The 17,803-nt window shown below is 38.1% G+C and overlaps 1 protein-coding gene across 9 annotated transcripts in view; it reads left to right on the top strand.

Moving 5' to 3' along the window:
• The window catches only part of NUMB (NUMB endocytic adaptor protein), a 93,164-nt gene that overhangs the window by 65,597 nt on the left and 9,764 nt on the right, over window positions 1-17,803 (top strand). For 5 of the 9 annotated variants that reach the window (XM_058025387.1, XM_058025389.1, XM_058025394.1 and 2 more), the window contains 4 exons: window positions 4,266-4,340; window positions 9,479-9,556; window positions 14,941-15,015; window positions 16,849-16,989. In XM_058025387.1, the coding sequence (XP_057881370.1) occupies window positions 4,266-4,340; window positions 9,479-9,556; window positions 14,941-15,015; window positions 16,849-16,989 (369 nt within the window). The remainder of the gene's footprint in view (window positions 1-4,265; window positions 4,341-9,478; window positions 9,557-14,940; window positions 15,016-16,848; window positions 16,990-17,803) is intronic. The other 4 variants (XM_058025390.1, XM_058025395.1, XM_058025393.1 and 1 more) reach the window with 2 other exon arrangements.

Here is a 17,803-nt window from a genome sequence, read left to right as displayed (position 1 = left end):
TCTGACCTGGTGTATCAGCCCTTGATGTTTTAGTAGGAGCAATTTCAATAGCATGTATTGTGAGAAGACAGTAGGAAAACTTCACCAGAAACACTTGATGTGGTAACTTGAGTGGTTGGTTTTTAGATGAAGTTGGAAAAGTTTAAAATGTTGAAAAAGAATACATTTTCTCAAGCACTTTTCAAATTCTAAGCATACTTTGCTGTGTGCCAGTTTAACTTGTTTCTGTGTCAATTGCTTTATGTTTGGTTTGAGATTGGTACCAAACAGCATCTTCAGTGAAAGAGAACATGAAAATCAGTGATGAAGAGGGAAATTTTTTTTTTGTTTCTGTTTATTTGCTGTACCATAATCTCATCTTCTTATTGCTAAAAATGTTAATATAAGCAGTGCTTCTATTTAATAATGTTTGCATTAAGGACTTTTCCTCAACAGCCTCTGAAAGTATTTTATTTGGATTAGAGCTTTTATGTTATGTTACTCTGTATGTGGGCTCTGCCCACATGGATTTTAGCTTTCTGTAAAAGCACTGGTGGGTAATTTCTGGTATAACGATTAAATCTCTTACAGAACAACTTATGTCCAAGAACTGCTGATGTCATGACTATCATTCACTGGTTGCTATGGAAATTAAGTAGGAGTACATTCAATATTAATACTGCATTCCTGCTATGTGCATTTTCCTGATGGAAAAGTACTCACTTTCTCCAGGAATGCTACAATCCCCGCCACAAGAAATGCTCTTTGCAAATATGTCAGAGGTACTCCTTTCCTTACCGTTTTCAAAGTCATCATCCACCACAGTATGGCTTGGGCAGTTCTGTGGGTTTCTGTGCACCCAGCACTTAGGTGTCCCAGTCCTTGGGTGTGCACATTGTCCTTTGTGATAATGTGCTGTCATGGATTTGCATGAGATTTTACTTACATAGGGCAGTTGCTGCCCAGGCACTTCAACAGTATGTTTCTTCTCCTTTAGTTTGAAAGGGAAGTTCCTTTCAAATATCCTGAAAGGTTGTGTATAGAAGTGTGGGATTTGTGTATCTGCTTTAAAGTGGTTTCCATGTAATCCTTTTCTAGTGATGCAACAACAGAGTTTAACAATAGTTTATTTTTCTGATAGTCCTGAATTCTGGTATTTAACTTTCATTTCTGGCTCTAACTAGTAGCTGCATTTCCTTTATTAAATTTTGAAATGTCACTCATAAAATGGTGCTGCATTAGTAAGTTGAGCTAATATTTCAAATTTAAGGCTAAGTTGAGATAGATTTACAATTTGAGCACTTCTGTTTAAAATAGAAACTTTAGAAGAGGTTTCAGTTTTGACAGTCTCTTGCCAGTCTTCTTGAGGAAATATTTTTGTCTTCAATTACAGTCCATTAAAAACCAGATAAATATTGCAGCACTGGTAAAATACAGCAGCTGTGTATATCTACTCTTAGACTGATGAAAGAAGCTTGAAGACTTGGAAGGGGACCTGCTGCTTAAGGGGCATTTGGCTATGAAGAGGACCACAGTGTTCTGGTTATAGAATTAAAATTTATTTTTACAGGAAAGAAAAGTATATTGGCACGTGTAAGCAATTAACACACCACCACTCCATCCCAGAAAAGTTAGAAAGCAAAGCAAGAAGAATTTTGAAATTGCTGTAAGATGTTCAGCACCAGTGCTAATGATGAGCTTTTGGCTTCTGCAGAACTGGCTTCTGCAACGGCAAGAACAAGTTTATTTTCCTCCTTGTATGAGGAGCTAGAAGTGTAACATTTAAATGCAAACAAAGTACCTTTTGTCCTTTATATCATAAAGAAGTATTGTGTGAGAGTGTAATTTATTTTAAAATTCAGAATTGATTGATGCTCAATGAGGTCTGTGGATTATACCCCTTTGGTGTGGATAGATGCACTTGATATGTGTAATAATGTCTCCATTCACAGGAGTGGAAGCAGTATTGAAAACTGCAGCTCAACTTGCTGTCTCCAGCAGCAGTGGCATGACTGATTGCTGGAAGTTGGAACATGGGACTTGAATAGAGGTTTGGCAACACAGAGGAGAATGGTTGTCTGTTTTGCAGTGTGACATGAGGCAATATTTACCCTGCTCCATTTCTCCCTTTTCCAAGCAAAAGGCAGGTTGCCAAGTACAGGGGCTGAATGGTTTGAATCTTCAGTTGGAAACATTCTGGCTACACTGAAGTAAATGAGATATCTCAAAGTTGCCCTCTATATGGATGATCCAAATGGTCATGCAAACTAGATGGTTTGTTCCTTACACATATTTTTTTTTCTGTCCAGACCTCAGGCTTGCTCCTGTCTATATCACTCTCTTCTTAAAGAGAAGTTGCTAAACTCAGAACTTTCTCATGACAAATGTATAACAGAATTTCTGCATCTGGAACTTCTCCCAGAGAAGTCATGGCACAACCGAGTACCTGATGATGTACATATGTACTTCCAGACACACAGTAATTGCATCTTTAGTTGTTACTGTTTGTGTATTTTTAGGATTAAAATGTTCTGCTTCGTGCTCTGGAGAAATGAAGATCTTGCGCAAGTGTTCAGCAAGCTCAACTGAGGGAGTACAGTTGCTGTTTTGGCAGCTCCAGCATTCAATTATAAGGCTTCAGCCTCACAGAGCTCATTTTGAAAAAGCTCTAAAGAGTCAGATCTTTTATTTACCTTCTAATTTCAGTGCAATTTATTTTTCAAGCTGTTCTCCAGCTGTGAGGGCTGATTTAAATGAAATTCTTCCCAAATTGTTCAATCCACATTTAACTCTGTTTAAAAAAATGCCACATAGTGAGATTTAATGCTAAAGCTCTCTGTCACTTAAGATATTGTAAATCTTTCAGCAGTTTAATGATATATAGAGCTTCCTCTTATGGAGCATCTTGCCTTGCATGAAAAAACCTCAACTTTCCAGTTTCTATTAAGTCTTTGAAACAATCTTGATTTTTTCCATATAGTTGAATCTCTGAATCTGAGGGTGCTTCAGTATGGTACTGTGAGGGAAATGGTTTTTTGTCCAAGTCTAGTATCCTAATTAATGAAAGAAAATCTAGGAGATCTCAAATAACTCATGACAGAATAGTCTGTTATAAAGTGCAACTTCTTAAAAGGTTATTAAACTTGTGTTTACTACTGCATTAAGTGACACAAGCATTGATTCTTGTATCATATTTTAAAACCACTTATTTGCTCTCTAGCTAGCCTAGAATCTAAATGCTGAATTGCATACAACTCTTACAATGGCAGGTAAATTAGGGCAAGTTTCTTTCACCTATATCTCTCACTACAAAACTTCAGAAAGGTTTTCATAGTTTCTCTGATTTTATTCAAGAGTTAAGTACTTTGAATAAGGATATGGATTTTTCTGAGAGAACACTTCCTTTTACTATATTAAAAAAAACCACCCTATGATTGGATAAAGCAGGGAATTTGGAAAAATTAAAGCTAAAAGTTTGAGTGTCAAATTATCCATGGTACCCTGAACACTACATTTTTGACATATATTTCTTGCAACTGGTTTCTCTATAGACTAATATTATTCTAGGTTATAAATTCAAAGGCCTTGAAGCTTGACGTTTCTATTCACTGTTGTGTTGCTAGGGGGTTTAAGTAGAGCTTGGTAAGATGAATCTGTGGAAAACAGATTTATTTTTTTAACCCCTCTTTGTAAGAGCGATGAATGTCTCAGTGTCCACATAACAACCTGTTGTTGAAATGAAGAGAAACAGTTTTGGTTTACAGTTTTGAAAAAGGGCTGGGCAAATTTCTCATATTTGGATATTACCATGCAAAAATATTTGATCATCTTACTGTGTAGTGTAATTTGGTTTTCAATAATAAATACATTTATCATTATTAAAAATTAATTATTCACCATTGTCTTGATATTGATGTAAGGTTTTCGTGCTATGCTAGTAAAAAAAATGACTAAAGGTGATGATGAATAAGCAGGAAAGCACAGTTTTCAATACTTTATTTTAATTATTAATTTTATAATTACGTATTTTCCCCTGAGTAAGGAAAGTCTGTCTTTTCCTCCAAATTTCTAGTTGTATTGTGCTTTTCTGCTGATGCTGGTGCCCCCATAGATATACACAGTCAAATCCCCAAATGCAGGTTTAAAAGAAGGCTGGCAAAGTGCTGGTCTATTGCAATGTCTGTTGCATCAGCTGTACTGAGATGAATTCAGATCCTGGATTCATCAAACTCCCAGGAGTTGAAGGAGCTGCTGTTAACCTTTTCTCCCCATACTCTTTCCTGCAGTACTTGGGCCATGTGGAAGTGGATGAATCCAGAGGAATGCATATCTGTGAAGATGCTGTGAAGAGGCTGAAATCTGTATGTATATTTGTTTAATGGGAACGTTGGCTTTGGGGCTGTAAGTGTTACTGGAGGAGGTCTGTTTGGAGCTGTGCTCCAGCTAAAGACTGAACTTTTGACCCGTGTTAGGAGAACAGTTGGCCGGTTTGAGAGCACTGCTGCTCTTGGGGGGACGTGCTAATCTGATGATGAGAGGGAGAGTTACAACTGTTCTTTCTACTTGCAGAAACTATTTGCAAAACAAATGTGTAAAAATTCTCTGTGACCTTTCAGGCTAAGTTGGTACCCACATGGGACTTCAGCCATTGTTTTTTAACAGCTTCTCCCTCTCTCTCTTTTCTTCTCCCCCTCTCTCTCTTTCCCTCTGTTGCCTGCCACTTTAATAGTGACTTAATTCACCATTATTATACAAAATATTACTTGTTTTAGGATGCTTTTTTTTCTAATGCACTGCAGCATTGTAGTCATGCATGAAATAATCCGGCTTGCATCTGCTCAAAGTGGCCTGAAGGCTGCCTAATTCTGACATGTCATGAAGTGGGCTGCTCTTAGTTTGGCTTCTGTGAACGTTTGCTCCTGTAAATGGCACTCGTTCAAAGTTTTTTGTATTTCTGTGGCTCATTTGAAGAGGTCTTGTCATCTCTTTCCTGCAGTAATAATACCACAGAATCCTGTGGAAATAGCAAACTCCAGAAAGGCAGTGATCAGTCTGTCAAGGAACTGAGGCTTTAACATCATCGAAAAGCACAGGAGAAAGGACATGAAAAAATGGAATTTTTAATAGAGATAGAGAACTGCAGTCCTTGTCATTACTTCTCTTATATGTTTTATCTACATACATTCTTCAGTATGCATGTAGTGGAAGAAACTCTTGTATTCTTGAAGCTCAACAAAATCCATCAAACAAGTCCTTTAAACCCTTCTACTGGTTTAAAACATGTGCCACTGGACATCCCTTTCCTCATCAAGTCTGAGAGCTCAAACGGTTTCCATCTCAACCTGTTTTTTCCCTTCTTTCTAGCACACAGCAGAGCATTATAGGTTGTCTTTTCTGCCTTCTGTTGTGCTGTAAAGTTTGTGAATTGGTTTAATGCTCTGATTAAAATCAAGTCTTTTCATTCTTTTCTTTCTCAGCTAATGTATAGTAACCTGTTCAAGCTGCATCCCATCTGTTCCCATTCAGTCTGCAGTGATTAGTGATTGATTTTTATTAAAAAGGGCCACACAAAATATAAATGAGTTTCTTTGTTCTGTGGATTTAGTTTACGTACCTAAAAGTGCAAGTACTGACCACATAATCAATTGCATCCGTTTTTGTCACTGATTTTTTTCTGATTTTCTCAGAATACTTTCTGTTAGCACACCAAATAGCACTGCAGTATCTACTTTGTGCTACTTCTCTCATTCTCTTCCCTGGGGAGCTATGCTGTGAAGTAGCTGTTCTCTAGTTTATAAAAATCTTACACGAGTCAGCTAAGTGTAGCTAAGCTTATAATTAATGAGACACACTAAAAGCATAGCACCCAGTTTCTTCTGTAATCTGGATTTCTAGGACTGTGATTTTTGATCACATGAATTACTGATTCAAACATCAGACTTGGATATTTAACTTTTACAGTTAGTCAACATTTTCTGAAAGTAAATAATTAGATTTCCTTAATTCATGTTATGTCATTATGCCAAATTGTGGATGGCATGAATTTATCCATTTTCTTAAATTAACATTTTTCTTCAGATAGTTTTGATTTCTTCTGCTGTTTGATATCTATGAGTACACCAAATACAAATGTGCATCTCTTAAAATTGCTATTTGTCTGCTTTATCAGTGTTGGAAGTTGAGAAGTGAAGGTGAAATTCTCTTTGTGCCCCAAGAGGAAGATTCAGATTACCGAAATTACTTTGTGTGCTTTAGTTGCCAGACTCTATCAGATGCAAGGTCCATTTGCAGCTGCTCCCTGCAATTCAAGTCCTGCCCCTCACCCCCAGTATGTGGGTTTGAAACCTCGGGCATTTCTTTAGGACATCACCATTACTGGAAGCTCTGTTCTGTACAAGACACTCTTAATTTAGCAGAAGCCAAACACTGGGTGATATCTCAGCCTGTGAGGAATGTGATGATTAAACAGTTTGTTCTTCTGGTAGTCCCTTGCTTTCACATTATTTAGTTATTTTGATGGGCTTTCTCTTGGTTTTGAGAGAATTACAAGTTTGAGCTGCTGTGCTCAAACTGAAAGACTGGCTTAGGGAAATTGGACTTCACTTTTAATGTGGTTAAATGACATTGAAGTGTATGTGGGCTATTTTAAACTTTATTCTCTGCTTGTAAGGTGTAGGTTTTATAAATCCAGTCAATAAAAATTAGAATTGTTGAAATATTTGTATCCTGTGGCTTCCAAAAATTAAGTTCTGTCTGTCTTTTCTTATTCTAATAGATATATTTTCACCTCTTAATTCTTGCTGTACAACAGTTGACAATTTATTTGGGGAACTGAAGACTATTCCTTTGTAGGACTGACTACTGGGTTTTAAAAGATTTTGTGGGATTTGCTAAGAAGAATATAGAACAGTGTTAATCTTGACTTTAGGAATAGTTTAATTACTGCTTTACTTTTTGAAAGATGCAAACAAGTATCTTTGTCTCTTTATTGTGGGAAATAACCTTTCAGGGATTTTTTTATTACCTGCTCCTTTAATGGGTGTAATTGTTTTTGAGCGCTGCATCTTGCAGAACTTGAAAACAAGTGATGGTGATCATTTTATTCAGACATTGCTTAATTGACAATGGAGTACAAGAAGCCACTTTTAGCTCAAGAATCCCTCATCCACACTGTCCTCTGTTGTTACAGTTTTATAGCTCTGAAACTGCACACCAGCAATACTGTAACTTTGTCTGATGAAATGGCATCACAGTCTCATTAATAGATTAAAAACCCCTCATATTTAGCTATTAGTTTATTATTAACATGGGTTTATATTATCAACAGAACTTGTATTTTTCCTTAGTAGAGTATTACCAATGTAGTTTACATTGTTCCCTTAGTAGAGATACATTGCTAGCTTTGTATACATTTAATATCTGATTAGATTCTTGTAGATGGACATGAAGCTCTAAATGGTTTCTTCAGAACCATTTAACTGAATTTAAAATATTTAGTGCCAACTGGAAAGCAGCTTTAAGGGCCTTGTTAAGTGTATTTGACTCAGGTGTGGGAACATCATCAAAGACAAAAGTGTACTCTCTCATGTCATATTTTGATTTTAAATCAGCTTTAGCTTGTAGTATTGGTTTCTAACTTGCCACTTTTTGTTTTAAATTATGCATTTGTTTTAATATATGTTCTTGTTTTAGCAGGTAAAGAGACATAATTTAATATTTTAAAAAATGCATTAGTTACCTCTAAACTACATTAACTTAGTGTTGTTTAAAATCCATTTTGCATGATGCCTTTTCCATTAACCTTGTCTAGTTTATTTTAAAAAATAATCTTGTTTAACAAGCTTTTTTCTGAGAGCAAAATTAACCATCACCTAAAAATGAGGTAGCTTCTGGTGAATCTCTTTAGCTTTTGCTGTCTTTAAAAAGCTGTTATTTAGTGTAATGCAATAGTCATCGCTCAACTTGGCAGCAGCATCCAACCCCTTCTCATTATGCACACTACATTGTGATTAATCCATTAGTTCCCCTCCTAGTGTTCACCATATCCTGTCCAAATACATAACTGTTCCTGCCTCCAAAAGTGCTTAAGCTTTTCAGCTGGCTGAGCTTGGAGATGTTCTTTATACAGTGTCTGAGTTGATGTGAGTATGTCCCAGATACTTGGTAAAACGTTCTGCGGAAGGACATGGGGCAGAGAGGGACACACCAGCAGGGCCAGGAAATGCAAAGCTGAGATGGACACTCCCTCCTTAACTTGGTGTTTCCTGGCAGTTGTTGCCTTGCATCAGAACCATAGCTTTGAGTTAAATATAACCTTGTTTATCAATCAGTTCTTCAGACACTGCCTCAGGGTATTTGTGGCAATACTTTAATATAGCAGTATCAGTGATGAACAGGTTGGAATTGCACAGTGTAAACGTGAGGTCAGGGGCTGTCACAGAGACACTCCCTGTCTCTTCTGCAATTCACCTCCTCCTCATTACTGCTATACCAGAGCTTTCTTACAAGGGAAGTAATCTGGAAAGACAGCAGGAGCAGCTCTGTGCTTCCCTCACGCAGAGCAGCATGTGGCTGTGCTCACAGAGCAGCAGGCCTGCTGAAGTGTCCTCTCATGTAGTTTACTTTCCACAGTCTGGTAACAAAGTAAAGCTAGTAAACTAAACTGCATGCAAATACGCTTAAAATTGTGTGCTGGCTTTTTCTTAATGTGAATTGGGCAATCAGTATAATTGCTTTCCTGAAGAAATTTAGGAAATTGTAGTTCAGCCTTTGGTATCTTTGCACTTGCCTAACTGTCTCTGCCTGCCTGAGCTGGTTTTAAAGGCTGCTCAACCTATCAATTCAGAGTTGTAGAATGAATAACTAGTATTTGTATAACTATTGCATAAAGCCTTGGAAGGCTTTAGAGAAAGAGGTCTCATTTGTATTTGAGTTCTACCACAAGGTTACTGTGAAATTCCTTGCTTTTCAGAGAAGACTGCGTAAGATGTGAAGCTTAAGAGTAGCATGTAAGCCAGAGCAATAAAAAATGGAATAAAATGCAGCAGTACTTACCCCTGCTTTGTATCAGCCATACATGCTTCTCCAACATACAGAACATTAGCTTTGGGGAAGAGTGATCAATACAGAGCAAATTAGCCTGCAATTCTGGAGTTAGAACCTTGCATTTCACAAGAGCCTGTGCAGTATTTTACTTGTTTAACCATCATGTCTGCTGCCAAGTTTGGTTTATAACCTAACCAAAAGGGACTAAACAAGGGAGAGTGAAAATAAAGTAACCACTTTGCATGAAATTGGGGCTGAGGTTTTCTTCTTTCCACCAATTTCAGGGCAGTAGCTTGTTAGAATTGTGTGTGTGCCCTTTGATCTGCATTTTCATAGGATTATTTTCACATTTGCCTGTCGCACCTTCTCATGGATAACTCTTAAAACCCCTTCCTTTCCCTCCAAACCCTATTCTTGTGTGTGCTTGTTGGTTTGAAACCCTGGGACATTTTAGCTACCTACAGTAATAGCGCTCGACTTGTCCCCCCTGTTCCTCCAGGAAAGGAAGTTCTTCAAAGGCTTCTTTGGAAAAGTAAGTTTAATGCCTTGTTTGTGCTTGCACTATAAGGAGTTACATCCCTGGTATAGCACTGCCATAAAATCAGGGTGTTGAGAGTGCCTTAATCCATTTCAGAATATTTGCTTCTAAAACAGGCTTGGAAATATTTTGATCAAAGAATGTGGTTTCAAAAGTAATCTGAAACAGAAACTTAGATATCTGTGGACTGTATCAGAAATCCAGTGTTCTGAAGTGATTTGGCATTCCTGAAAAAAAAATTAAAATCTTAATCCTTAAACTTGTGCCAACCTACCTCACTTGGGCAAATACCTACAGAACAGTTGAGGTCTGTGCTGTGTAAGTGCCTCGTGCCCAGCTGCCTGGCAGCGTGAGTTGATACCCATGTTAGCACTGGGAGAAAGCAGTGTGCCATCTCTTAAACCTTCCTTTTTTGAGCACAGTCCCAATTCAAAGGCATGTGAAGATGAGATCAGGCGTTCACTTACTATGTTTTCCTAATTTCAGCTCAATCTCCAGTTTCTGTCATTGCTCTTGTTTTCACAAGAGGACAATGTGTTAGATAAAAAGGGGGAAGCAGCTCTGTCCTTATGCAGAATGTGCTGCGCTGGTGGCTGGGTGGTTTTGTTCCCTACATTTGTGCCTACATTTCTGCAAGGCAGAAAGATCACACTCTCTTTTACCTCTCATCTGTTTCCTACCTCTGTGTTTAAAATTCCTGTAAAACCTTTTAATCCAGCTTTCATATGAAGTTAATCTAAGATAATGGCTTCTGAAGTATCTTGATAAAATGAAACTTTGCTTAAATAGAAATGAACAGGTTTGTAATGTTCAAATACATGCTGAAGTCTTTTGAAGCAGATTATTCTCTGGTCATGAATTAGTTTGGGCTTTACTTGGGGAGTAAGTAAGGTTTTTTTCAGCTGATCCTTTATCACCATTCACTCAAATAGTGATAGATGTCACGCAGGGACATCTGTTTCTCCAGTTCTGGTGTCTTCCTGTGATGTAGGAGAGCACACATCTAAGTGTAGTGGTGATGGTGAGGGGCTAAAATACAGAGGATGGCAGATCTGTCAGATTAATGAGAACAGTCGTGTGTGCAAATCAAATCCTAGAGCTGGAATCTAGAAAGACCAAACCCAAAGTGCTAAATTGGAAACAAACACAAAGCCCCCACCTCAACCTGATTAGATATGTTAGTTTTCTCTCTGCTTGTTAGTACTAACTTAGATTAGGGTACATAAGAAAGCAAAGATGTAAAATGAAAGATATTTGCATAGCACTTAGGTAAAAATCTTTCTTTGACTTTTTAAATTATTAAAAATGCCATCTTCCCTATTACATCTTGGTTGATATTTAATGACGTCTGGTACTTCACCACAGCATTTTAGATTTCTTTTCTCTTGTATTATAATATTTTGACAAAGAAGGACCTACTTCTACTTCAGCCTGTGAATTTCATTAATTAGCACTGAAACCACTTAAATCCATAGTGTTTAGATATCCCCACAGTAGCAGTGTGGCAGTGCCTTTATTACAGCTTTGGCCTACAACAGGAGCCTACATCTAGGGAAATCTGCAGAAAAAGGGACAGCTGTTCTCTTATTAATAATTGAGAAATACTAATAACTCTAATATCTTTTGGCTGTCTCATCTATAATTTCTCCCCAAGTGCCTTGCATTGGGATTAATATAATATTCCAAACTGCCGAGCTATTTAAAACACACCAGCAGCTTTCAGAAAGTCAGTCTAGACAGTCTGCCACTTTCCCTGTCCATATTTTTCTCCTTGTAAAATGTAAATACGATGGATTTGTTTCTGGAAATATTCAAGTGGTTAGTATTGAAAATGCTTTTTTAAAATTTTAAATAAAAATGAGATGTCTGTTGATAGCTCCAGGATAGGCTTTTGTGCTTATCAAATAAGCTGCCTTTTTAGGCAGCTCCTTTTAAAACTCAAACTTTTCTGTTGTAAATGAATATTGATGATCTTTGTCATGTTTTGCCTCCACGGAGCGTGTGTATGTCTCATCACACAATGTTTTATACAGAGTCTCAAATTAAGATTCTTCTTTATCTGTACCTCAGGCTCCAGATATATCTTAGAGCTGTGTCCAAGTCCCAGGATAGGATAAAATATAATAGGCAGAAAAACTAGAAACAAAGGTAAAATATTTTAACAATGTGTAATTGGGCAACTTCTGTTCTGGCATCCTTAATACTTTGTGTTCCACCTTAGGATAGAGCAAGGTATCAGAGTAGCCAGTTTTTGCTGGGTTGATGCCCATCTCTAGGGCACTGCCAGTTTGTCAGAGGGGTTTCTGTCATGCCTGGCCTGCCATGGACCTGCTTTGTTCTCCAGCCTCGTTGTGTGTTAGGATAAGTGCCCACCTGCCCTCCTGGAGACCTCTGAGGACTCTGAAATGAGTGCAGATAATGACTCTGGTGCTGGAGCAGATAACTGACCCTCCCAGAAGGGCTGAGCCGGGAGGTTTCTGGGAGTGCTGACTCAGCACTGGCAAATCAGGCTCCCAGGAGTCGATGCCACACGTGGCTCTCCTCAGGCAGGGCTGTCATCTAAAAGCTGTAAAATGTAAAGACAAGTTACAGATCTGGATGTCTAGATGAGTCCCTTGGTAGCAACATTTCAGAGCGTCCTGTTCCAGTGGATATTGGCCACTTGCTTTAAACAGTTCTGTTTGGAGTTGCCTGTACCTCCCAGGATTTGTTACACAAGCTGTGATCCTGTGTTGGAGTTCACTCCCCATGCAGTATCTTGCAGCTGCTCTGATCTTTGTCCAGTATGTGCCAATAGTGCAGTGCTCCTATCTGCTCTGTAATCACTGTTTGTTTGGCATATCCCACCCAGAATGGAGTAGTACTTTGATTTGTATGTCCAGTAGGAACTGGATTGGAGGAGTATGTTCCTTCATACATCACTGGTAGGCACAGATAAGCTGAGAATTCAGAAAATGTACAAATCATTCATTGTCCAGCAGTAGTAGCATTGGGTTTGGGGTATAGACTCTAAGGATAAGCCCTTTCAAAGCACTGCATCCACCATAAATATAGAAGAAGGAATTGGGATATTAAAGTGAGTTTGCTACACTAAGAAAAAAGGAAAACTCTTTGGTTATCTTGCATGTGGAACCTAATGTTTCAGTGGGAAAAGAGTGTAGGAAGCTCTTCAGCCTTCTCATTTTATTCTGAGAAACATGAATTTCATGTGTTAACTGTTTCTAAATCCTCGTTTGGTAAAATAGCAAGTGAGGAGTAGCTCTGCTGAAGATCAGCATTGCTTTATGAAGTACCCAGCTCAGTTAAACTTGGCTTTAATACAAGCTCCAGGAATTGTCCACAGTTTCTGAAGGGACAAGGTTTTTATTGTTTGCTGGGGAAAGATGTGTATCTCTTAATCTAATGATGGCAGTCTAAACAAAGCAGTTACCTGCAGGCATTATCCTCTCTTCATTGTTTGTATTTCCTTGAAATAAAGATTTTTAAGACTTATGGCTTACAAACAACCAATACTCTTTTTAAAACAGTTTGAGGAGACAGACCATTTATTTTGGAATTAATAGGGACTTTCAGGCTGTGGAAGCTAGCTGAGCATTGAAAAGACAGACTATATTTTGTGGGTATTGATACTGCCTCTTAAAACAAAATATTAGAAGTGCCTTTTATATGCTGCAATATTTTCTAACACATATGATGGTAAATTTAACTGTATCTTCTGTTATGAATTGCACTCTTTCTGTTAGGCATTCCAGAATCTAAATTAAACATTCTCTGGGGTATCCAACAAGTTGGATGGTCATTTAGAAACTTGCTTCTGCAAGCACTTCCCTGTAGCTTTCTTTCATGCTGTGCTTATTTTCTCTCTTTTTTTCTTTAAATGCTCTTCTGTGCAAGTCAGTGCCATTCTCTGTTCCTACCAAGCTTTTTGAAAATGCTCAGGATGTCATTGCTGCTTCCGAAATTGGGACAGATAGTTCCTCCCCAAAAAACAAACAGAAGTTCTGCCAGCACCCTTTTTGTTCACACTTGCTGCTTTCTCTGAGAATGAAACCAATGTGATATAATTGGAGAGTTTTCACTCCAAGATATTTCATTCTTACAGTGTTAAAATTGGTATTGCAGACTTGGAACATGCAGTAGCTTATGCCAGAATGTATTCTTGTTCCATTACTTGCTGTAAGAATATAAAGTATTCGCATCTGCAATAAACTATTAAAAAATTATAAAATAGTTTCAATTCTAGTTTGAAACCACTAGCTAAAACCCTTTCATATTTCCCCCCTCCCTATTGCTTTCTTCACTCCCTGCAGTGATTTTCTGGTGGGTGCCATTAGTAACCACAAACTGTGTAAACCCAGTGCTTCAAAACACATAAAGAGAGTATTTTAATAACTGGCTAAAATAGGGGGATTGTGAATTAAAGTGACAGGCTAAAAGAAACTGTATTAGTTTTCTAGTAGTAGTTCTCTGTAACAGCCAGTAAAATTACGTTGACCTATTTTCTTTTCAATGAATTAGCTTCAGAAGAATTTGTGTTTGTACTGTTTTCTGTAACTTTCCCTTGAAAAGTAAACAGCCTGGAAAGAATCTGTAGTTTAAATGGCTTCTGAAGCCTTCCTGTGTTTCCCACTTTTACTCAGCGTCAGCTTGCAGCAGCTGAAAGTTCCCACAGTCAGGTTTTGGATAGGAGCCAGCCTGCTCTCCGCTGCGCCCGCCTGCCACACACCGCTGCTTTGCCAGATACACACCCAAGGGTTAAGAAATCCTATTTTTATACCTCTCTCCCAAGATAAGACATTTAGGTCTTAATAAATTAGTGAAACATATTTGGGTGATTGATCTTAGCATTAAGCTTATGAGCTTAATAAGCTACACCGTAACTGATGATTTTGGGGTGCTTTTAACACTGGTTTAAGGTGATGCCATGATTCTGCCATGGGACTATTGGGGCAGAGGGTAGGGCTGGTGGAAATATCAGGTAAGAATTTTCCTATATTTAAACTTGTGCTGAAGAAGCTACCTGTGGTGTAACTCCTTATGAATGAGTGTCTTCTGACTCTAGTGGAATTCTTCACCCACTTGGTCAGTCTTGAATTCTTTACTGTCAGTGGATGTACACCTTACTTCTGCCTCACCTGTCCTGTGCCCTCTCCCCATCCCCACGACGTGCTGTTTCTGAAATACTGGCTTTGGCTTGGTTCTCTTAATGTTTTGCAACTTGGATTGAGCTTTGGGCACCCTACTGACCATGGACTTCATCTACACTGAATGTTATAGTTCTTGAAGAGGGGAAGCGGGAGGCAATTGGCTGTTGGCATAAAACTGTTTTGTTTTCTTTTCTTTCCCTTTTTTTTTTTCTTTTTTTCTTTTCGTGAAAGTCTGGGAAGAAAGCCGTCAAAGCAGTCCTGTGGGTTTCAGCGGATGGACTCCGAGTTGTAGATGAGAAAACAAAGGTTAGATTTCCCTGGGCAAAAGTTTAAATCTCTCTATAATAATGTATGTGCTATATCTTTAAATGGACAGCAATCTTTGTTACTGCAAATGTTGGTATTTGAAAGGAAGACTGAAGTGTGTAGTTTGCTTTAATAATTTCTTGTTTTGTAATCATATGTACACCTGCTAAGTTTTTTCCCAGTTAATCCCACAGTACTCTCAAGACACATTTTGTAAAATGTGGCAGGTGTAGCACAAGCTTGAAATATTTTTTGTTGCACCTACTGCAACAAGCATTGGTTTTCCTGATGACTTCTGTTGGCAGTGAACTTGAAGGGTCCCTCAACTTCTTTCTGCACCACTGCAAAAGGTTGCAATAGTAATGCATAAGCAAATTCTCATATATGTTTCAAGCAATATAATTTTCAGTGCATCCAAATCCTAGAATGGATCTGAATGAACAAGAGCTTCCAAAAATGCAATGAAGAGAGTAAATTAAATAGGGAGATTGTAGCTTCAGACTCAAACTAAATAGTAACTGCATATATCAAATTTAATAATCTTTAATATCAAAAATGTTGGTCTGAAGTGGAAAACTAATATATTTGTGGCATGATTCTAGATTGTTTTACATTTTTATTGTCAAATTACAATTTTTATTATGATTTAGCACGTGGTGTACCACCAAGGCACATGTGTCCAAGTAAGAGCAAATGATTCTTGGTATTGTATAGATGTAGGCAATTAGAAATAAGAGGTTTAACTTACAAGTGCACTAGAATTTTAAAAGATGGCATGGCTGTGAGGACAATTTTAACTCTTGTCAGTGTGAAATAGTTTGTTTTATGTTCATATTAATTGACACTTTGGTCAACCTAAAAGATGATTTCTCCAAGCCAACACTGACAAACAGATGTAATTCATATCCCTCTGGAGCACAACTGCCTGTCAGATATCTGCTTGTGGTTAGACTTCTCCAGGGCTGCTGCAGTGGTATGGCTCGTCACAGCTAAAGTTGCTGCCTCTCAAGAACTCACTTTCTTATATAAACATACTGATGTGAAAGAATTCAGTCTACTGATTGCCTCATGTAAAAGTAATAATACATGTATTATTTTTAGAAATGTTGCTGCATATATGTAATATTTTCAAATTGATTTCTAATAAGTTGTGCAGACTCTGGAGGTAATTAAAAGTATAGGATTTAAAAAGAAAATAAACTGTTGCCTCCTGGTGGTTGAATACATCAGCAGAGGTGCCAAGTACTAGTCACCAAGCAAATGAAATAATTTGGAAAAAGATACTAGAAACCTAATTTTTGATGAGGATGGCATAATCTTTAACTGTAGAAACACTTCTCCCATCTATGGGATTAAATAGGGAGCATTTGGTGCTACCAGTGCTGCTGGTGCTTTCTCTAGCATCCCTGCTTAGCTGACCAGGAGGGGAGTTCTGCTCTTTGTGTAGCAGCTGCAAGACTTTTCACTCTTGCAGAGCTCTCCCCCAGGTTTCAGCATTGTGTTTTAATGACAGTGAAGACTTTCTGGTTGCAAGACTATGGAGCTGCTATGAAAATAAAATTACATGTGCCTCCATAGTCTAGCAGAGAGCTCATAGGAATTCACTGGGTCCCAAAGATGGATGGTGGAGAATGTCATCTCTTCTTTTTGTTTTGTACTGGGAACAGAGTTTGAATGACAACTGATGACAAATAATTACAGCCCCATCAGGTTATCCCCTTTTTAGTATAACTCATTTTTGTGCCGTTACACCTGACAGTGACTCGAGTTCAAGTGTTTGGTGCCATATTTCCTCACATTTCTTGTATTTTGGGGGGGATTTTTTCCCTCTAGGATCTTATAGTTGATCAGACGATAGAGAAGGTTTCTTTCTGCGCACCAGACAGGAACTTTGACCGGGCGTTCTCGTACATCTGCCGAGATGGCACCACGAGGCGCTGGATCTGCCACTGCTTCATGGCTGTGAAGGACACGGTGAGTTCAGCATGGTCTGTGGGCAGCTCTCCCAGCTCTTAGCTAGAAATAAAAGGCAGGAAATGTGACTACCTGGGATGGTGCAGTATGTTGTGACTCCAACTGAGATATTACTTAGTCCTCGTAAATTATTTTAATTCTAATTCCCTGCATCTGAAATATTTGCCATCCCTCTGTCGTGCCATCTTATGGAGAGAAATGCTGCTCAGCCTGTGTGTAAAAGGAGTGCAGTCAGCCTCAGATGATCTCCAGCAGAAGGGAACTACTCTTCTAAGAATAGACAGAAAATTTTCTCATTTGAAAATGTTTACAGCCAAAAACTGAAACAGCAATGACAGTTTGTTCCAGGATAAAATCATAGTGAGTAAATACAGACTGGTAGTGAATGCAGTGTCTTGTACATGAGTGTTATCTTGAATGAAAAGTCATCTGAATGTTAAGAGATGAAGCTAAACTGAATTAAATTAGCATTCTATTTCCTTCTGAGTGACAACAATATTTTGAGTAGGTTTAAAATCAGTTTCTTGCTGTGTAGACTTAGATAAGTTATTTAACTCCCTGATTTTTCTTCTCTCTGCTGTTTGTTGAATCCTGCCTATATTGTACAAAGTGCTTGAAACCTCATGCAAATTCACTGTGTGAAGTCCCCTGAGCTGCATGTTCAGAGCAATGGTGCTTGATAATTTATCATTTTTCTTTAGACAATGAAGTTAGAAATTCCCAGTAAAAATTATATTAGAGCTGGAACATTTCTGTTTTCATCTGTGAATAACAGGTCAGTTCACTTACTGATGATGATAGATGAGTTGAGCTA

Source organism: Melospiza georgiana, chromosome 6 (genome assembly GCF_028018845.1).
Source record: "Melospiza georgiana isolate bMelGeo1 chromosome 6, bMelGeo1.pri, whole genome shotgun sequence".
Classification (NCBI taxonomy): domain Eukaryota; kingdom Metazoa; phylum Chordata; class Aves; order Passeriformes; family Passerellidae; genus Melospiza; species Melospiza georgiana.
This window is presented reverse-complemented; position numbering and strand designations above follow the sequence as displayed.